This window comes from Dendrobates tinctorius, unplaced genomic scaffold, assembly GCF_039654945.1.
Source record: "Dendrobates tinctorius isolate UK_male_01 unplaced genomic scaffold, ASM3965494v1 ptg000211l, whole genome shotgun sequence".
NCBI lineage: Eukaryota > Metazoa > Chordata > Amphibia > Anura > Dendrobatidae > Dendrobates > Dendrobates tinctorius.
In genome coordinates this window covers 17,916,837-17,939,519 of record NW_027361878.1, presented here as the reverse complement: position 1 = coordinate 17,939,519, position 22,683 = coordinate 17,916,837, and the positions used below count along the sequence as shown (strand labels likewise).

The following is a 22,683-nucleotide window of genomic DNA, read 5'->3' as shown; positions in this document are numbered from 1 at the left end:
CTGGACATTTTTGTCTTTAAGGATATCCAGCCATTGGATCCCTCCAATTCTCTTTCTGAATCCCTTAAAATCTGCCTTTCTGAAATCTAACCTTGACGTCTGAGTCTTCACAGGTCTTCCGCCTCTAGTTATCCAAAATTCTAAAATAGCATGGTCGCTACCTCCTAGGGTCCCAGCCACTTTTACCTCCTCAACCATTTCCTCTCTGTTTATAAGGATTAGATCCAAGGTAGCAGTTCCCCTTGTTTTCTCCCTTACCTTTTGGAAGATAAAGTTGTCAGCAAGAGAGGATAAGAATTTCCTTGACCTGTTAGTTTTGCCTGAGAGAGATTCCCAACAAATGTCTGGATAGTTGAAATCTCAAGCAAAAAGGCAGCAACACTTACCTGCCCAGGTCTAGAACAAATGCACTGCAGGGTGCAGCCAGCCCATATAGCAAGATGTCAGCAACACAGGTGCAAAATACCAGATTAACAGCCACTCTCCACATACCCATTCCTGGAGGGGGTGACTGCCCAGTATACAATTGCACAATGAGGGTCCGCATAGGGTACCGTTCACACAAAGGGAATGCATGGTGTCTGGTTCACAGCCTATTAGTAACGCCCCTACTATTCGATTAGGCGGGCTGGCCAGCACCCTCTCATTGCATCCCAGTGTGAACACCCCTCATACGAGACCAAACGTGTCTGGGCTCGGCTGCACCCCGAATCATGTAGTGCAAAAAATTTTTTACCAATTAGTGAGGTATTAGCTGATATTTTGGCCAAAATACTTGAGCCCGTAAACTGCGCCAAAGTTCCTCACGCTTACGGGTCCCTACACTAAACTAAATAGCAAAGCCATTGAAGAAGAAGACTCAGGTCTTCAAAAATTCATTTATAACAACAAGCAAAAAGGCAGCAACACTTACCTGCCCAGGTCTAGAACAAATGCACTGCAGGGTGCAGCCAGCCCATATAGCAAGATGTCAGCAACACAGGTGCAAAATACCAGATTAACAGCCACTCTCCACATACCCATTCCTGGAGGGGGTGACTGCCCAGTATACAATTGCACAATGAGGGTCCGCATAGGGTACCGTTCACACAAAGGGAATGCATGGTGTCTGGTTCACAGCCTATTAGTAACGCCCCTACTATTCGATTAGGCGGGCTGGCCAGCACCCTCTCATTGCATCCCAGTGTGAACACCCCTCATACGAGACCAAACGTGTCTGGGCTCGGCTGCACCCCGAATCATGTAGTGCAAAAAATTTTTTACCAATTAGTGAGGTATTAGCTGATATTTTGGCCAAAATACTTGAGCCCGTAAACTGCGCCAAAGTTCCTCACGCTTACGGGTCCCTACACTAAACTAAATAGCAAAGCCATTGAAGAAGAAGACTCAGGTCTTCAAAAATTCATTTATAACAACAAGCAAAAAGGCAGCAACACTTACCTGCCCAGGTCTAGAACAAATGCACTGCAGGGTGCAGCCAGCCCATATAGCAAGATGTCAGCAACACAGGTGCAAAATACCAGATTAACAGCCACTCTCCACATACCCATTCCTGGAGGGGGTGACTGCCCAGTATACAATTGCACAATGAGGGTCCGCATAGGGTACCGTTCACACAAAGGGAATGCATGGTGTCTGGTTCACAGCCTATTAGTAACGCCCCTACTATTCGATTAGGCGGGCTGGCCAGCACCCTCTCATTGCATCCCAGTGTGAACACCCCTCATACGAGACCAAACGTGTCTGGGCTCGGCTGCACCCCGAATCATGTAGTGCAAAAAATTTTTTACCAATTAGTGAGGTATTAGCTGATATTTTGGCCAAAATACTTGAGCCCGTAAACTGCGCCAAAGTTCCTCACGCTTACGGGTCCCTACACTAAACTAAATAGCAAAGCCATTGAAGAAGAAGACTCAGGTCTTCAAAAATTCATTTATAACAACAAGCAAAAAGGCAGCAACACTTACCTGCCCAGGTCTAGAACAAATGCACTGCAGGGTGCAGCCAGCCCATATAGCAAGATGTCAGCAACACAGGTGCAAAATACCAGATTAACAGCCACTCTCCACATACCCATTCCTGGAGGGGGTGACTGCCCAGTATACAATTGCACAATGAGGGTCCGCATAGGGTACCGTTCACACAAAGGGAATGCATGGTGTCTGGTTCACAGCCTATTAGTAACGCCCCTACTATTCGATTAGGCGGGCTGGCCAGCACCCTCTCATTGCATCCCAGTGTGAACACCCCTCATACGAGACCAAACGTGTCTGGGCTCGGCTGCACCCCGAATCATGTAGTGCAAAAAATTTTTTACCAATTAGTGAGGTATTAGCTGATATTTTGGCCAAAATACTTGAGCCCGTAAACTGCGCCAAAGTTCCTCACGCTTACGGGTCCCTACACTAAACTAAATAGCAAAGCCATTGAAGAAGAAGACTCAGGTCTTCAAAAATTCATTTATAACAACAAGCAAAAAGGCAGCAACACTTACCTGCCCAGGTCTAGAACAAATGCACTGCAGGGTGCAGCCAGCCCATATAGCAAGATGTCAGCAACACAGGTGCAAAATACCAGATTAACAGCCACTCTCCACATACCCATTCCTGGAGGGGGTGACTGCCCAGTATACAATTGCACAATGAGGGTCCGCATAGGGTACCGTTCACACAAAGGGAATGCATGGTGTCTGGTTCACAGCCTATTAGTAACGCCCCTACTATTCGATTAGGCGGGCTGGCCAGCACCCTCTCATTGCATCCCAGTGTGAACACCCCTCATACGAGACCAAACGTGTCTGGGCTCGGCTGCACCCCGAATCATGTAGTGCAAAAAATTTTTTACCAATTAGTGAGGTATTAGCTGATATTTTGGCCAAAATACTTGAGCCCGTAAACTGCGCCAAAGTTCCTCACGCTTACGGGTCCCTACACTAAACTAAATAGCAAAGCCATTGAAGAAGAAGACTCAGGTCTTCAAAAATTCATTTATAACAACAAGCAAAAAGGCAGCAACACTTACCTGCCCAGGTCTAGAACAAATGCACTGCAGGGTGCAGCCAGCCCATATAGCAAGATGTCAGCAACACAGGTGCAAAATACCAGATTAACAGCCACTCTCCACATACCCATTCCTGGAGGGGGTGACTGCCCAGTATACAATTGCACAATGAGGGTCCGCATAGGGTACCGTTCACACAAAGGGAATGCATGGTGTCTGGTTCACAGCCTATTAGTAACGCCCCTACTATTCGATTAGGCGGGCTGGCCAGCACCCTCTCATTGCATCCCAGTGTGAACACCCCTCATACGAGACCAAACGTGTCTGGGCTCGGCTGCACCCCGAATCATGTAGTGCAAAAAATTTTTTACCAATTAGTGAGGTATTAGCTGATATTTTGGCCAAAATACTTGAGCCCGTAAACTGCGCCAAAGTTCCTCACGCTTACGGGTCCCTACACTAAACTAAATAGCAAAGCCATTGAAGAAGAAGACTCAGGTCTTCAAAAATTCATTTATAACAACAAGCAAAAAGGCAGCAACACTTACCTGCCCAGGTCTAGAACAAATGCACTGCAGGGTGCAGCCAGCCCATATAGCAAGATGTCAGCAACACAGGTGCAAAATACCAGATTAACAGCCACTCTCCACATACCCATTCCTGGAGGGGGTGACTGCCCAGTATACAATTGCACAATGAGGGTCCGCATAGGGTACCGTTCACACAAAGGGAATGCATGGTGTCTGGTTCACAGCCTATTAGTAACGCCCCTACTATTCGATTAGGCGGGCTGGCCAGCACCCTCTCATTGCATCCCAGTGTGAACACCCCTCATACGAGACCAAACGTGTCTGGGCTCGGCTGCACCCCGAATCATGTAGTGCAAAAAATTTTTTACCAATTAGTGAGGTATTAGCTGATATTTTGGCCAAAATACTTGAGCCCGTAAACTGCGCCAAAGTTCCTCACGCTTACGGGTCCCTACACTAAACTAAATAGCAAAGCCATTGAAGAAGAAGACTCAGGTCTTCAAAAATTCATTTATAACAACAAGCAAAAAGGCAGCAACACTTACCTGCCCAGGTCTAGAACAAATGCACTGCAGGGTGCAGCCAGCCCATATAGCAAGATGTCAGCAACACAGGTGCAAAATACCAGATTAACAGCCACTCTCCACATACCCATTCCTGGAGGGGGTGACTGCCCAGTATACAATTGCACAATGAGGGTCCGCATAGGGTACCGTTCACACAAAGGGAATGCATGGTGTCTGGTTCACAGCCTATTAGTAACGCCCCTACTATTCGATTAGGCGGGCTGGCCAGCACCCTCTCATTGCATCCCAGTGTGAACACCCCTCATACGAGACCAAACGTGTCTGGGCTCGGCTGCACCCCGAATCATGTAGTGCAAAAAATTTTTTACCAATTAGTGAGGTATTAGCTGATATTTTGGCCAAAATACTTGAGCCCGTAAACTGCGCCAAAGTTCCTCACGCTTACGGGTCCCTACACTAAACTAAATAGCAAAGCCATTGAAGAAGAAGACTCAGGTCTTCAAAAATTCATTTATAACAACAAGCAAAAAGGCAGCAACACTTACCTGCCCAGGTCTAGAACAAATGCACTGCAGGGTGCAGCCAGCCCATATAGCAAGATGTCAGCAACACAGGTGCAAAATACCAGATTAACAGCCACTCTCCACATACCCATTCCTGGAGGGGGTGACTGCCCAGTATACAATTGCACAATGAGGGTCCGCATAGGGTACCGTTCACACAAAGGGAATGCATGGTGTCTGGTTCACAGCCTATTAGTAACGCCCCTACTATTCGATTAGGCGGGCTGGCCAGCACCCTCTCATTGCATCCCAGTGTGAACACCCCTCATACGAGACCAAACGTGTCTGGGCTCGGCTGCACCCCGAATCATGTAGTGCAAAAAATTTTTTACCAATTAGTGAGGTATTAGCTGATATTTTGGCCAAAATACTTGAGCCCGTAAACTGCGCCAAAGTTCCTCACGCTTACGGGTCCCTACACTAAACTAAATAGCAAAGCCATTGAAGAAGAAGACTCAGGTCTTCAAAAATTCATTTATAACAACAAGCAAAAAGGCAGCAACACTTACCTGCCCAGGTCTAGAACAAATGCACTGCAGGGTGCAGCCAGCCCATATAGCAAGATGTCAGCAACACAGGTGCAAAATACCAGATTAACAGCCACTCTCCACATACCCATTCCTGGAGGGGGTGACTGCCCAGTATACAATTGCACAATGAGGGTCCGCATAGGGTACCGTTCACACAAAGGGAATGCATGGTGTCTGGTTCACAGCCTATTAGTAACGCCCCTACTATTCGATTAGGCGGGCTGGCCAGCACCCTCTCATTGCATCCCAGTGTGAACACCCCTCATACGAGACCAAACGTGTCTGGGCTCGGCTGCACCCCGAATCATGTAGTGCAAAAAATTTTTTACCAATTAGTGAGGTATTAGCTGATATTTTGGCCAAAATACTTGAGCCCGTAAACTGCGCCAAAGTTCCTCACGCTTACGGGTCCCTACACTAAACTAAATAGCAAAGCCATTGAAGAAGAAGACTCAGGTCTTCAAAAATTCATTTATAACAACAAGCAAAAAGGCAGCAACACTTACCTGCCCAGGTCTAGAACAAATGCACTGCAGGGTGCAGCCAGCCCATATAGCAAGATGTCAGCAACACAGGTGCAAAATACCAGATTAACAGCCACTCTCCACATACCCATTCCTGGAGGGGGTGACTGCCCAGTATACAATTGCACAATGAGGGTCCGCATAGGGTACCGTTCACACAAAGGGAATGCATGGTGTCTGGTTCACAGCCTATTAGTAACGCCCCTACTATTCGATTAGGCGGGCTGGCCAGCACCCTCTCATTGCATCCCAGTGTGAACACCCCTCATACGAGACCAAACGTGTCTGGGCTCGGCTGCACCCCGAATCATGTAGTGCAAAAAATTTTTTACCAATTAGTGAGGTATTAGCTGATATTTTGGCCAAAATACTTGAGCCCGTAAACTGCGCCAAAGTTCCTCACGCTTACGGGTCCCTACACTAAACTAAATAGCAAAGCCATTGAAGAAGAAGACTCAGGTCTTCAAAAATTCATTTATAACAACAAGCAAAAAGGCAGCAACACTTACCTGCCCAGGTCTAGAACAAATGCACTGCAGGGTGCAGCCAGCCCATATAGCAAGATGTCAGCAACACAGGTGCAAAATACCAGATTAACAGCCACTCTCCACATACCCATTCCTGGAGGGGGTGACTGCCCAGTATACAATTGCACAATGAGGGTCCGCATAGGGTACCGTTCACACAAAGGGAATGCATGGTGTCTGGTTCACAGCCTATTAGTAACGCCCCTACTATTCGATTAGGCGGGCTGGCCAGCACCCTCTCATTGCATCCCAGTGTGAACACCCCTCATACGAGACCAAACGTGTCTGGGCTCGGCTGCACCCCGAATCATGTAGTGCAAAAAATTTTTTACCAATTAGTGAGGTATTAGCTGATATTTTGGCCAAAATACTTGAGCCCGTAAACTGCGCCAAAGTTCCTCACGCTTACGGGTCCCTACACTAAACTAAATAGCAAAGCCATTGAAGAAGAAGACTCAGGTCTTCAAAAATTCATTTATAACAACAAGCAAAAAGGCAGCAACACTTACCTGCCCAGGTCTAGAACAAATGCACTGCAGGGTGCAGCCAGCCCATATAGCAAGATGTCAGCTGACATCTTGCTATATGGGCTGGCTGCACCCTGCAGTGCATTTGTTCTAGACCTGGGCAGGTAAGTGTTGCTGCCTTTTTGCTTGTTGTTATAAATGAATTTTTGAAGACCTGAGTCTTCTTCTTCAATGGCTTTGCTATTTAGTTTAGTGTAGGGACCCGTAAGCGTGAGGAACTTTGGCGCAGTTTACGGGCTCAAGTATTTTGGCCAAAATATCAGCTAATACCTCACTAATTGGTAAAAAATTTTTTGCACTACATGATTCGGGGTGCAGCCGAGCCCAGACACGTTTGGTCTCGTATGAGGGGTGTTCACACTGGGATGCAATGAGAGGGTGCTGGCCAGCCCGCCTAATCGAATAGTAGGGGCGTTACTAATAGGCTGTGAACCAGACACCATGCATTCCCTTTGTGTGAACGGTACCCTATGCGGACCCTCATTGTGCAATTGTATACTGGGCAGTCACCCCCTCCAGGAATGGGTATGTGGAGAGTGGCTGTTAATCTGGTATTTTGCACCTGTGTTGCTGACATCTTGCTATATGGGCTGGCTGCACCCTGCAGTGCATTTGTTCTAGACCTGGGCAGGTAAGTGTTGCTGCCTTTTTGCTTGTTGTTATAAATGAATTTTTGAAGACCTGAGTCTTCTTCTTCAATGGCTTTGCTATTTAGTTTAGTGTAGGGACCCGTAAGCGTGAGGAACTTTGGCGCAGTTTACGGGCTCAAGTATTTTGGCCAAAATATCAGCTAATACCTCACTAATTGGTAAAAAATTTTTTGCACTACATGATTCGGGGTGCAGCCGAGCCCAGACACGTTTGGTCTCGTATGAGGGGTGTTCACACTGGGATGCAATGAGAGGGTGCTGGCCAGCCCGCCTAATCGAATAGTAGGGGCGTTACTAATAGGCTGTGAACCAGACACCATGCATTCCCTTTGTGTGAACGGTACCCTATGCGGACCCTCATTGTGCAATTGTATACTGGGCAGTCACCCCCTCCAGGAATGGGTATGTGGAGAGTGGCTGTTAATCTGGTATTTTGCACCTGTGTTGCTGACATCTTGCTATATGGGCTGGCTGCACCCTGCAGTGCATTTGTTCTAGACCTGGGCAGGTAAGTGTTGCTGCCTTTTTGCTTGTTGTTATAAATGAATTTTTGAAGACCTGAGTCTTCTTCTTCAATGGCTTTGCTATTTAGTATAGTTGAAATCTCCCATGACAACTATGTCATATTTTTTGGAGAACTTGGCCATTTGATGCATAAAGAGTTCATCCATAGCTTCAGCTTGCACAGGCGGCCTGTAGTAAATGCCTACAATGGTGTCCTTTCCATTGTTCTGTCCTTGTATTCTTACCCAAACAGTTTCCACAGAACTCCCAGTCTCTGAAGCTTCAATCTCTGTGCAGATATACGCGTTTCTAACATACAATGCGACACCCCCTCCTCGTTTATCAAGTCTGTTTCTTGCAAATAAGTTGTATCCTTCTAGTCTTGTATTCCAATCATGTGTATTGTCCCACCAAGTTTCAGTGATTCCAATGACATCATATTTCTTTTCCTGTGTTAGTAGTTCCAATTCTCCTTGTTTGTTGCCCATGCTTTGTGCATTAGTATAGAAACATTTTAGTTTGTGATTGGTTTCTCTTTCTCCAATATTTTTATTAATTAGATTCTTTCGTCTTTGTTCTTCCTTTCCACTTCTAATAGCAGAGTTCTCAATAGCATTTGTCAGGTGTATGGCTTTTTCTGGTCTTTTGCTTCCCTTCCCATGTTGTTCTAGTTTAAAGTGTGATCAAAGAGTGATCAGAGTGTAATGAGAGAGTGATCAGAGTATGATCAGAGTGTGATGAGACAGTGATCAGAGTGTGATCAGAGAGTGATCAGAGTGTGACCAGACTGTGATGAGAGAGTGACGAGAGTGATCAGAGAGTGATCAGAGTGTGATCAAAGAGTGATCAGAGTGTAATGAGAGAGTGATCAGAGTATGATCAGAGTGTGATGAGAGAGTGATCAGAGAGTGATCAGAGTGTGATCAAAGAGTGATCAGAGTGTAATGAGAGAGTGATCAGAGTGTGATGAGAGAGTGATCAGAGTGTGATCAGAGAGTGATCAGAGTGTAATGAGAGAGTGATCAGAGTATGCTCAGAGAGTGATCAGAGAGTGATCAGAGAGTGATCAGAGGGTGATCAGAGGGTGATCAGAGTGTAATGAGAGAGTGATCAGAGTATGATCAGAGTGTGATGAGAGAGTGATCAGAGTGTGATCAGAGAGTGATCAGAGTGTGACCAGACTGTGATGAGAGAGTGACGAGAGTGATCAGAGAGTGATCAGAGTGTGATCAAAGAGTGATCAGAGTGTAATGAGAGAGTGATCAGAGTATGATCAGAGTGTGATGAGAGAGTGATCAGAGAGTGATCAGAGTGTGATCAAAGAGTGATCAGAGTGTAATGAGAGAGTGATCAGAGTATGATCAGAGTGTGATGAGAGAGTGATCAGAGAGTGATCAGAGTGTGATCAAAGAGTGATCAGAGTGTAATGAGAGAGTGATCAGAGTATGATCAGAGTGTGATGAGAGAGTGATCAGAGTGTGATCAGAGAGTGATCAGAGTGTAATGAGAGAGTGATCAGAGTATGCTCAGAGAGTGATCAGAGAGTGATCAGAGTGTGATCAGAGAGTGATCAGAGTGTGATCAGAGGGTGATCAGAGTGTAATGAGAGAGTGATCAGAGTGTGATCAGAGTGTAATGAGAGAGTGATCAGAGTGTGATCAGAGAGTGGTCAGAGTGTAATGAGAGAGTGTTCAGAGTGTGATCAGAGTGTGAACAGAGAGTGATCAGAGTGTGATCAGAGAGTGCTCCGTTTCTCTCATATGAGAAGATGGAGAAAAAAAAAATAAATTTCTCCATATTCTCAGTAAAAGTAGCCCACTTTATTGTCAGACCATTTCTGAATTTTAATAGTAGAAGTACAATAGAAAATTGCAGAAAATGTTAATTTGTTCTATACAAGCTTATATTCACCTGTACTATTCATGGCACAGCTTCCTTTCTAAGGCCACATTCCCACATCTGTGTGAAATCTCCTTGTGCTGGCTTATATTTTTTATTGGACAACACATGGACCCATAGAGTTTAATGGACATTTTCACACATCTGGGAAAATCAAAGATATGAGGGTGAAATTTGCGACACTCCTATTCTGATCTATGTTTGCAGCCATACATGTCAATAGGCATCCGGGAAACAGAAGTTAATTAGGCGGCTTCCGATTTGCTTCCATTCTGCATTCGGAACACAACAGATCTGTTTCTTTGTGATAAATTTGAATAAAAACATGTGACCTTCCATGGGTCTTTTATTTAAACATACAACTTTTCAATGAAAGAAAAAAATAAAAGAGATTAAAAAAACAGAAGCAACTCGGATTACACCAAGAAAAAAAAATTGATCTGTTTCTCTCAGATAATGACACTAAAAAGCACTAAAAATTGAAGTATACAATTTAAACCTTAAAGGGGTACTCCCATCTCAAAGATCCTATCCCAATATGTAGTAGGTGTAGTAATAATAATAATAGCAAATACCTCCAATTAGAAATGCAGTATAGTTTTTCTAATTTGCCATGTCTTTCCCAGAGGTGTATCTAGGCTTTCTGGCACCAGGGGCAAGAATTCGGTTCGGCGCCCCCCCCCATCACACATGCGATTTCCACACTTAGGCTGGAGTCACACTAGCGAATAAATCGGATGAATGCAATGCGATAAAAAATCGCTTTGCATTCGTCCCAATGTTATTCTATGTTGCAGCTCCCATCATCCGATTTTTTTTCGGAATGTTTCCTCGGACCGAGACAATCGCAGCATGCTGCGATTGTCACCGATTTTCGGATCGGACTCGCCGATGCAAGTCTATGGGAGAAGCAGGAAGAGAAGCTCGTTGTCACAGGACCATAAGTATGAGAGTCGCATATGAGTGAAGTGTCCGTGTGATGACTACTGGAACCTGCAGAGCTGAATCCTGACATTGCAGCTTCTGAACTCTCACAACTAATGCACTGCACACAGGGGTGGATTAAGGGTAGCCAGGGCCCCGGGTTGTTCAGGCTCTGTGGGCCCACCGATCATGTGATGGGGTCATGCGACAGGGTCATTGAGGTCAGTGCCCAGAGATGGCTTACATAATGACAACAAGCCGCGGGCAAACAATAGCCACAGAAGAAATGGACATCTAATCCGAAAAATGCCGCGCTTCTGCCAGGCGGCTGCTGCATCACCAGGTCATTAATATCGCAGGGAGAAGACAATGGGAGAGGGAATCCCCACACCAAAGAGGCATTTCACTCCCCCAGCAGACAAATCAATGACTGAAGCCTGGAACTCTGTGAGCAGTGTCACAATCAGTGGCCACAGACGAGATCTGCTAGCCACATGGAGAATACAGCTGGCCCATCAACCCATCACCCCAGAAGCCATCACAGACTTGTACTGGGGATGAGCGATGTGCATGGATCTATAGATCTGGGGGATCTCCTCCAGAACCAGAGACCATTGTGCTCCCGGGAGATCAGTGCCTGGTAACATACATGACAGGGGCATGTGACCCCACAGGAGAGGGAGCAGGGGCATCACAGGGGAAGGGGGTCCCACAGGACAGGGAACAGGGGCAGGGGGTGTCACAGGACAGGGAGCAGGGGCATCACAGGGGCAGGGGGTGCCACAGGACAGGGAACAGGGGCAGGGGGTGCCATAGGACAGGGAGCAGGGGAATCACAGGGGCAGGGGGTGCCACAGGACAGGAAGCAGGGGCATCACAGGGGCAGGGGGTCCCACAGGACAGGGAACAGGGGCAGGGGGTGTCACAGGACAGGGAGCAGGGGCATCACAGGGGCAGGGGATGCCACAGGACAGGAAGCAGGGGCATCACAGGGGAAGGGGGTGCAACCGGACAGGGAGCAGGGGCATCACAGGGGCAGGGGGTGCCACAGGACAGGAAGCAGGGGCATCACAGGGGAAGGAGGTGCCACAGGACAGGGAGCAGGGGCGTCACAGGGGAAGGAGGTGCCACAGGACAGGGAGCAGGGGCATCACAGGGGAAAGGGGTGCCACAGGACAGGGAGCAGGGGCATCACAGGGGCAGGGGGTGTCACAGGACAGGGAACAGGGGCAGGGGGTGTCACAGGACAGGGAGCAGGGGCATCACAGGGGCAGGGGGTGCCACAGGACAGGAAGCAGGGGCATCACAGGGGAAGGGGCGCCACAGGACAGGGAGCAGGGGCATCACAGGGGCAGGGGGTGCCACAGGACAGGAAGCAGGGGCATCACAGGGGCAGGGGGTGCCACAGGACAGGAAGCAGGGGCATCACAGGGGAAGGGGGTGCCACAGGACAGGGAGCAGGAGCATCAGAGGGGCAGGGGGTGCCACAGGACAGGGAGCAGGGGCATCACAGGGGAAGGGGGTGATACAGGACAGAGAGCAGGAGCATCACAGGGGCAGGGGGTGCCACAGGACAGGGAGCAGGGGAATCAGAGTGTCAGGGGGTCCCACAGGACAGGGGACAGGGGCATCACAAGGGCAGGTGGCCCCATGGGGCAGGAGACAGGGGGTCCCATGGGGGCAGAGGGTTCCACAGGACAGGGGGCAGGCAGCACCACATCACAATGCTCCTCTGTGCCCCCACTCTGCACTGGCACTGCCCTGGGCATCACCTGCCCCTGGCACTACTACAAGGCTGGCAGCAGGTTCAGCACAGTTTGTGGCACCAGAACGAAGCTTATCCTCCGGGGCCCTGCTCACACTGACATGTGGGGGCCAGACTATTACCTGTGGACAGGTGTCCCTCTGACCTTCCAGCACCATTCCTGAGCTCGTTACCTTGGCAGTTGCGGCAGTCCAGTTCTTGTTCCATTGCCATTCTGGCTCAGTGTCAGGCAGCCACCCTCTTCCTCCCTCCCCTGGGCTACGGGGCGTGACATCACTGCTGCACAAGAGCCACCTCTCTCATGCCGTCTGTCGGCTCAATCTGCGGAGCGCAGGAAACGGGTGAGGTCACTGGGAGGGGGAGGAGCGGGCAGACGTGCTAGTCACGTGATGTGTGTGTATGTCTCTGCTTGTGAATGTGTCAGGTGCTGCTGGGGAGGAAGCAGACGGGTCGGCGCGTCCTCTCAATAACCGCTGGTGCCAGTGGCGGATTATAATGGGGCAATTTACCCCAGGCTGGTGGGCCCCCCCACACCACTGGGCCCTGGGCTACCGCCCAGATTGACCTCATTATAATCCGCCACTGACTGCACACATTTAGGATTCTACCTTGCCGATGTACAGTCATGTCAGCACAAGCATGTGATTTGTATACTTCTGGCCACATTCCGACTAGACTGCCTGGCCTCGCTCATTTTCATTGAGTGAGGCCACACATGTCTAGTCAGCATGTGACTGCATGTATGTAAATTACTGGCACGAGAGAATTCTAACAGCGTTCAGTGAGCACTGTGAGAATTCAGAAGTCTGCAGTCACATAGAATGACTGCAGACTCAACACAAACCTGGACAACCCCTTTAATGTTCCTAACAAATAAAAACATGAGAATTAGTCAGTATCACAAATAACATTTACATCCAGGTACCTTATAGATGATGTCGTCTCTGCAGTCGTTCTCCTTTTCTTCTTCTTGTCCAAACCCCATGATGAGTTTTCTCATCCACATCTCATCTCTGCAGACTTCCATCTCCGGTCTTCTGCACCAACTCTCCACTCGATGCCCTTAAAGATAGAAGTGTCATTATAATGCTCCTGAATAAAAATATCTGCAATACACTGTCTCCTCACATTATTCCCAACCCTCCTCATACTGTCTCCTCTAACATCCCACCTGTTCACCATACTGTCTCCTCATATTTTTACCCCCTCACTCTATACTGTTTGCTCACACATACCCCTGACTCTCCAATACTGTGCCTGCACACATCCCATCATGCTCACTCCCCATACTGTGTCCACATACATTCACCCGTTCGCTCCCCATACTGTCTGCACCCATCCCCCATACTGTTTCCTCATACATGCCCTCATACATACATACTCTTCATTTGTGTCCTCATATCTCCCCACACATATTAAATCCCCCCATCCCCACTCCAAATCCCCCACACATTAAATCCCATCCCCACTCCAAATCCCCCCATCCCCACTCCAAATCCCCACACACATTAAATGCCCCCATCCTCACTCCAAATCCCCCCACACATTAAATCCCATCCCCACTCCAAATCCCCCCATCCCCACTCCAAATACCCACCCACATTAAATAACACATTAAATAACCCCCCATCCGAACTCTAAATTCCTCCCACACATTAAATAACCCCCCGTCCCTACTCCGAATCTCCCCACACATTAAGTACCCCCCATCCACACTCCAAATCCCCCCACATAAAGTAACCCCCCATCCCCACTCCAAATCCCCCACACATTATGTACACCCCCACTCCAAATCCCCCCACACATTATGTACACCCCCTCCTCTCCAAATCCCCCCTCCACCTCTTATCGAAATCCTCCCTCCTCCTCCTCTTCTCCAAATCCCCCCAACATCACCCATATTCAGTGGTTCTTCAGCTCCACAGTGGAGCACACTTACCACCAGCGTTCGCTCTGGGCGCCGGGGAGTGACGTCAGCAGCGCGATCACATGACCTGATCACGCTGCTGACGTCGCTCTCGCCCGGCGTACAGAGCTTCAATTGTACTGGCGTCTGTATAGACACCAGTGCAATTGCTCCCTGGGAGCTGGCTATGCAGCTTCTGTGCGCCGGCTGTCAGCTTTTCAGGTGACACAGAGAACCGCCGACTCCCAGTTCGGGGGGGCGGCAGTGCGGATCGCCGCATTAGGCGGCTCGACTGCGCCCCCCCGGCTTCTCCCCCCCCCGGATACGCCTCTGGTCTTTCCTGATGTGCAGGCATTGCAGGACCTTAGGTATCCATAGTTACGACCACTGATGAAATGAAAGTTAGCTAGTTGCTAGTGGTCATAACCATAGATACCTAAGGTCCTGCAATGCCTGCACATGTGGAAAGAGTCATAGCAAATCAGAACAACTATACTACAGTTCTAATTGGAGGTATTTGCAATTATTATTATTACACCTACTACACATTGGGATAGGATTATGGAGATGGGAATACCCTTTTAAGGCTGTGTTCACATGTTGCAGCTGCGTTCTGTTTTTTTTTTCCCTCAATCATGGCAAAAACTCATCCCTTTGCGGTGATTTTCCAAAGTCACAGCAAAAACGTTGCATCAAAAAACTGCAGCAGCACAATGACATGTGAATGTAGCCTAATAGACATCAAAATATCCATGAGATAATTCACCACAAACCTTCAGTAACTATTTCAATATCACAACAAACTGATTCAATATCTTCACAATCTTTGTGGGTTTGTACTGCACTGGGGCTCGGCACTGCTATCTACCAAACACAAACCCTCTCCTTGCTGCTCTGGCTATGGAAGCCTGTAGGGACCAAACTTCTCCACTTGGGAAAACTTATGATCTTATCCTGCAGGCTAGGCTGGAGATTTATAATAAAGGGGAGAGGCAGAAGAGCACTGCATGGATTCACATTAAAAAGGAGCCTTAACCTAATTTTTATTGCAAAATGAATAACGAACACTTACATTTCAAAATCTCCCAGACAATGCCCCATTAGTTTCGCCTTCAAGCTTCTTCAGGTGCCTAATGATTCTGAGTTTTTGCATGTGGAGACATTTAGTTTCTGTGGGCTTCCTGTAGAGATTTTGTCAGTGTGGAGGCAAAGGCACAAAAAGCAAGAGTTGGAAAACCAGCCCCACTGCAGCACAGGACAGCAAGGATGGACATTGGATTGTGCAGATCCTGCCAGTTTGGTGAGAGAATGTTCTATGACCAACTCCATTGCATTGTACTGGACAGCTGTATTGTAATGCTGAAATAGTTCATGAAGGACTGCGAGTGAATCATCTCATGGTAACAGTGACATCTGTAATGATCTAAATCACATACTTTTGTTTTTAATGATTCTCAAGGTTTTTAGTAATAGTACCTCCGGAGACATTACTTGTATATTTCACCTGTCTTTATTTAGCAGAAAAAAAATGTCATCTTGTTTTTTTTTCCCATAGGGCCCTTACCCAGAATGTGGAGACTTGATTGAATTCTTTCGCCCTGGCTATGGACATTGGGCTGTTTATGTTGGAAACGGATATGTTGTCCATTTATCAGGTATGAATGTTATAGCTAATATACTTCTAAGAAAATGAGCAAATAAATGTAAACTGGAACTTAGATTTATTTAAAGGAAACCTGTCACCATGAAAATGCAGTCCTGCACCATGTCACTGGGTGGCACAGTGTCTCAGTGGTTAGCACTGCAGTGTTGCAGCGCTGGTGTCCTGGGTTCAAATCCCACCAAGGACAACATCTGTAAGGAGTTTGTATGTTCTCCCCGTGTTTGCGTGGGTTTCCTCTGGGTTCTCCGGCTTCCTCCCACATTTCAAAGACACACTGATAGGGAATTTAGATTGTGAGCCCCATCGGGGACAGTGATCATGTCTGTAAAGTGCTGTGGAATTAATAGCACTATATAAATGAGTAAAATAAATAAATAAAATGTCATAGTGCAGGGGGAACTGAATAGATTGATATATAGTTTTGTGAGGAAAAAAATTCTGTATAACCTGGGTTTTAATCATATCACTGAGAAGGGATAAATATAAAACTTAACCTTTATTACATTTTTAAATAACTTGAATAATAATAAGTATATAGTATTATTATTCAGGTTACTTAAAAATGTAACTGTCTTTAGCCTATGCTGGTTAGGATGTGGGGTGCCCCCTATATTCAAATTTTTGTTCGGGTTCCACAATTTTAAGAAACAGTAAAGGCTACGAAAATAGCTGGGAGCTTATATTAATTGCATGGGGAGCTTCAAGGATATTGGCCTCTTCACAGAATAACAACATCAGCCCCCAGCTGTCTGCTTTCCCTCAGCTGGGTGTTAAAAATGAGGGGGACCTCACTCCATTATCTTCTTTTAATTTATTTATTGATCAGCTAAATATATGGACAGTAAAATACACACAGCACTAATTATCTCACTGACCATGTTATTACTATGGACAGGCGCTGGATGGTGAATACAGTCATCAGCATACGCCAGCTCTCGCTGCTATCAGAGAGACCGGGTGTACAATGACAGAGTAGTACTCAGAGCAGGTGTTTCCCACTCTGTCACACAGATGACAGCGCAGGAAAGGCAGGCTGTTCGGACCCCCCATTCATTTGAATGGGGTTTGGGAACTTTTTTAACCCCTTTCTGTCATGTGACGTACTATCCCATCCATGTGCCCTGGGACTTAATTCCCAGGGATGGGATAGTACTTCACAGCGATCAGAGGCACCCATGTGGTGAGGGCCGCTAATCGCGGCCGGGTGTCAGCTGATTATCACAGCTGACACCCGGCACAATGTGTCAGGGGCGGTCACGGACCGCCCCCGACATGTTAACCCCTTGCACACCACGATCAAACACGATTGCGGTGTACTGGGGGTTAAAGGGAAGCATCGGCAGGGAGGGGGCTCCCTCTGTGCTTCCCTGAGCCCCCCACAGCAGCTCAATGTGCAGCGCTGCTGCGGGGGGGCTCCATCCCTGCAGGTCCCCGAATCCAAGATGGCTACGGGGACCTTCGGGGGCCTGCAGGGAGCTGGCTTCCTCAGTGCCTGCAAAGCGCAGGCATGAGGAAAGCCTGTGCAGTGCCTGTGAGAGATCGCTGATCTGTCACAGTGATGTGACAGATCAGCGATCTGTCACATGACAGCTATGTCCCCCCTGGGACAATGTAATAAAGTTAAAAAAAAAAGTGTAAAAATAATTTTTAAAAAATCGCTAAATAGATTAAAAAAAAAAATATTCCCTAATAAATTCATTTTTTGGAAATAAAAAAAAAACAATAAAACTACACATATTTGGTATCGCCGCGTCCATAACGACCCGCCCTATAAAACTGTCCCACTAGTTAACCCCTTTAGCGAACCCCTTAAAAATAAAAATAATAAACTAAGCAAAAAATAATAATTTATTATCATACCGCCAAGCAAAAAGTGCAATAACACGCGTGATCAAAAAGATACATATAAATATCCATGGTACCGCTGAAAACATCATCTTGTCCCGCAAAAAACGAGCTGCCATACAGCATCATCAGCAAAAAGATAAAAAAGTTATAGCTCGTGGAATAAAGCGTTGCAAAAATAATTATTTTTTATATAAAATTGTTTTCATTGCCTAAAACTGCCAAAGCATAAAAAAACGACCTAAATGAGGTATCGCTGTAACCATACTGACCCGAAGAATAAAAACGCTTTATCAATTTTACCGCAGGTGGAACGGTGTAAACGCAGTCCCCAAAAGAAATTCATGAAACGCTGGTTTTTGTTCATTCTGCGTCCCAAAAATCGGAATAAAAAGCGATCAAAAGATGTCACGTACTCGAAAATGATACCAATAAAAACGTCAACTCGTCCCGCAAAAAATAAGACCTCACATGACTCGGTGGGTCAAAATATGGAAAAATTATAGCTCTCAATATGTGGTGATGCAAAAACTATTTTTACAATAAAAAGCGTCTTTTAGCGTGCGACAGCCGCCAAAAATAAAAACCGCCATAAATAGTAAATCAAACCCCTCGTTATCACCCCCTTAGTTAGGGAAAAATAATAAAATGAAAAGAAAATGTATATATTTCCATTTTCCCATTAGGGTTAGGCTTAGGGCTAGGGTTAGGGCTGAGATCAGGGTTAGGGGTGTGTTGGGGTTAGGGTTGGAGTTATAATTGGGGGGGTTTCCACTGTTAGGGCACATCAGGGGCTCTCCAAACGCAACATGGCATCTGATCTCAATTCCAGCCAATTCTGCATTGAAAAAGTCAAACAGCGCTCCTTCCCTTCCAAGCTCTGCCATGCGCCCAAACAGTGTTTTACCCCCACATATGGGGTATCAGCCTACTGAGGACAAATTGCAAAACAACTTTTGGGGTCCAATTTCTCCTGTTACCCTTAGGAAAGTAAAATATTGGGGGCAAAAATATCATTTTTGTCGAAAAAAATGATTTTTTTATTTTCACGCCCGGGCGTTATAAACTTCTGTGAAGCACTTGGGGGTTCAAAGTGCTCACCACACATCTAGATAAGTTCCGTGGGGGGTCTAGTTTCCAAAATGGGGTCACTTGTGGGGAGTTTCAATAGTTTAGGTACATCAGGGGCTCTCAAAACGCACATGACACCCGCAGACCATTCCATCAAAGTCTGCATTCCAAAACGTCACTACTTCCCTTCCGAGCCCTGACGTGTGCCCATACAGTAGTTTTCTCCCATATATAAGGTATCAGCGTACTCAGGACAAATTGGACAACAACTTTTGGGGTCCAATTTCTCCTGCTACCCTTGGGAAAATAAAAAAATGGGGACTAAATGATCATGTTTGTGGAAAAAATATGATTTTTTTATTTTCATGCCCGAGCGTTATAAACTTCTGTGAAGCCCTTGTGGGTTCAAAGTGCTCACCACACATCTAGATAAGTTCCTTAGGGGGTCTAGTTTCCAAAATGGGGTCACTTGTGGGGGTTTCCACTGTTTAGGTACATCAGGGGCTCTCCAAAAGCAACATCACACCCGCAGACCATTCCATCAAAGTCTGCATTCCAAAACGTCACTACTTCCCTTCCGAGCCCCGACGTGTGCTTATACAGTAGTTTTCTCCCACATATGAGGTATCAGCGTACTCAGGACAAATTGGACAACAACTTTTGGGGTCCAATTTCTCCTGGTACCCTTGGGAAAATAAAAAAATTGGTGACTAAAAGATCATGTTTGTGGAAAAAATACGATTTTTTTATTTTCACACCCAGGCGTTATAAACTTCTGTGATGCACGGGGGGGTTCAAAGTGCTCACCACACATCTAGATAAGTTCCTTGGGTGGTCTAGTTTCCAAAATGGTGTCATTTGTGTGGGGTTTCCACTGTTTTGGTACATCAGGGGCTTTCCAAACGCGACATGGTGTCCGATCTCAATTCCAGCCAAAATTTCATTTTTTTTAAATATTCAAAAAATCCCTGTGAAGCACCTGAAGGGTTAATAAACTTCTTGAATGTGGTTTTGAGCACCTTAAGGGGTGCAGATTTTAGAATGATGTCACTTTTGGGTATTTTCTATCATATAGACCCCTCAAAGTGGCTTCAAATGTGATGTGGTCCATAAAAATAAAATGGTGTTGCAAAAATTAGAAATCGCTGGTCAATTTTTAACCCTTATAACTTCCTAACAAAAAAAAAATTTGGGTTCCAAAATTGTGCTGATGTAAAGTAAACATGTGGGAAATGTTATTTATTAAGTTTTTTTGTGTGCCGTATCTCTGTGATTTAAGGGCAGAAAAATTCAAATTTGGAAAATTGCAAAATTTTAAAAATTTTCGCCAAATTTCCGTTTTTTTCACAAATAAACGCAAGTTATTTGAAAGAAATGTTACCACTAACATGAAGTACAATATATCATGAGAAAGCAGTATCAGAATCACCAGGATTCATGGAAGCGTTTCAGAGTTATTACCTCATAAAGGGACAGTGGTCAGAATTGTAAAAATTGGCCCGGGAGTTAGCGTGCAAACCACTCTTGGGGGTTAAGGGGTTAAAGTTCGGTTGAACCCGACTGACCAGAACATCCACAGGTCCGCCCATCCCTAGTCACTAGCTTTCTCAGTGGTGTATACCAACTGCTATTACTGGTAATTGTCGGGTAATAGAAGTAACGCATCTTAAGAAATTAATTGGAGACATGAATTTTTGAGATCTTGGGCTGCAAGTTTTGCCTCTCAATTAGTGTCCAATATAATGCGACACACTAAAATTACAATGATGGAATTTTTTTTTTTCTACATTTAGATTTAAGTGGCCTCTCCAGCTTATCCTCAGCATTTGGGGGCATGGCGGTCGTCAAGAAAGAAACTTTGGTGTGTGTGGCTAATGGTTGCTTCTACAGAGTTAATAACAAAGATGACAAGAAGAGAATACCTTACCCTTCGAATAAAATTGTACAGAGTGCACTGAAAGAAGTGGGGGAGATAAAGGAATATAGCCTCACAAGTGACAATTGTGAACATTTTTCTACAAGACTGAGATATGGTGATGGCTTCTCTGATCAGGTATTGTATAGACTAACCCTTCTTAATGGCACACAAATTAGATCACCAAACTACATTATGTCCAATGCCCAATGTGCATGACAAAATAGATTGCTTAGATCTGGTATTCATGAAAAGTCTGCATGACTTTAGCTGGATAAATATGTAGTTTGCACAACTTTTTTTGTCCAAAAACAAAAAAAAGTAAACCAGCTCATGGGTGTAAATAGGCTTAATCCATGGCGTGGACCATGCTCCTGTGTAGCATTCCAATGAAAATCCAAAAATGAATGTTTAGTCAAGCCGCAAGGATAAAGAGTAAAATCTTCTTTATTGAATAATAAGTAAAAACATTTTGTAACAGACAAACATCATAAACTGAGGTATGGAGCTATAGCATGCATTGGACTGTAAATGGTACTGACTGGGCCTTTGATGTGCACTGTATGCACTATGCAGCGGGCACTAACAGCGCACTGTACTTATCACTAAAGTTTTTATTTTGTTTTCATATGGGCACATTCACATATTTTGGATGATAACAAGCATATAAAGTTAAATTTACAAAAATCCTGAATATGTTAGCAAAAGTGAACTTCTGTTTCTATTATTTGCAGGTGGATGATGCAATAAAATACACCATTGTAGGAGCTGTTGGTCTAGTAGCTGCTGGAGGCCTTATTGCCTGGACAGTGTCTGCTCTAGCAAATAAAAAACAAAATGAAAAAAAGAAAAAACTACAATATGGAGGATATGCTGATTGATATACTTCATCCATTTTAAAAAAAAAGCATTTAGAAAAGACAAAACGGATTTAATCTCCGAAACAGATTGATTTGTTAACTGATGCAAACCAAAGCATTTTTGTAGGGTTCGTTTGGTTTCTGTTTAATATTATATTTTAAGAATGTAAGAAAATATTCTGCTTCCTTGTGTTCTAAAAATGCACACGTAATGTAACCCATAACAAATAGGATCCCTTTTTATTCATTGGTATCAACTAACAATCTGATCCATTTTCAGCATAACTTCCCCTTGTTTCTTCCTAAAATAAACCAGACAAATGAAACTCCCAAACCGAGAGGTACAAGGACAACTTTTGAGTTTTTTCCAACCTCCAACAATATTTTTCAAAAATGCTGTCAATCCTACAAAATAAACTTTAGAAGAATAATCTAACTATCTTTAATATTTGTGCTTCTTGTTCAAATTGTATGTTTTGTCCAATATTACAACATATGGTGGCAATACCTAATGTAATCCATGTCATCCATGGAAGATCTAAAATCTGTCGCAGGTTTTTCATGTGACAGTAGTTTGATAACACTTGTACTTTGCACCGTATTGTACCTGTACTTTACCTTCTGCAATAATGTATTGGTCATTTTAACACTGTGTCATGATGTATATTGGCCAATATCTGGTTATGGTTAATAAATTATTGATATACTTGGGAATAAAATGAGTAATCGGAAAAGTTTCTTTTTCTGCGTCTTTCAAATAATTTTACTATGACAGTAATATTATTTTGGAACTGTAGCTAATCTCCCTGGATGTGGATGGCAGAGTAAAATTGATGAAAGATTGCCATGCAGGGAAGTCTGGATGATAGCTAAGCAGTCCCAATCAAGTTCCAAAGAAATTCAAGCTAACCTGCAGGCTTAGAGTGTGAACTATCCATCAACATTTCAATGAA

At 45.3% G+C, this 22,683-nt stretch overlaps 1 protein-coding gene across 1 annotated transcript in view; it reads left to right on the top strand.

The window, feature by feature from the left end:
• The window catches only part of LOC141058324 (phospholipase A and acyltransferase 2-like), a 38,673-nt gene extending 16,209 nt beyond the window's left edge, over positions 1-22,464 (top strand). The window contains exons 3-5 of the mRNA XM_073554534.1: positions 15,932-16,031; positions 20,749-21,008; positions 21,605-22,464. Of these exons, the coding sequence (XP_073410635.1) occupies positions 15,932-16,031; positions 20,749-21,008; positions 21,605-21,751 (507 nt within the window). The 3' untranslated portion in view covers positions 21,752-22,464. The remainder of the gene's footprint in view (positions 1-15,931; positions 16,032-20,748; positions 21,009-21,604) is intronic.
• Positions 22,465-22,683: the final 219 nt, after the last annotated feature.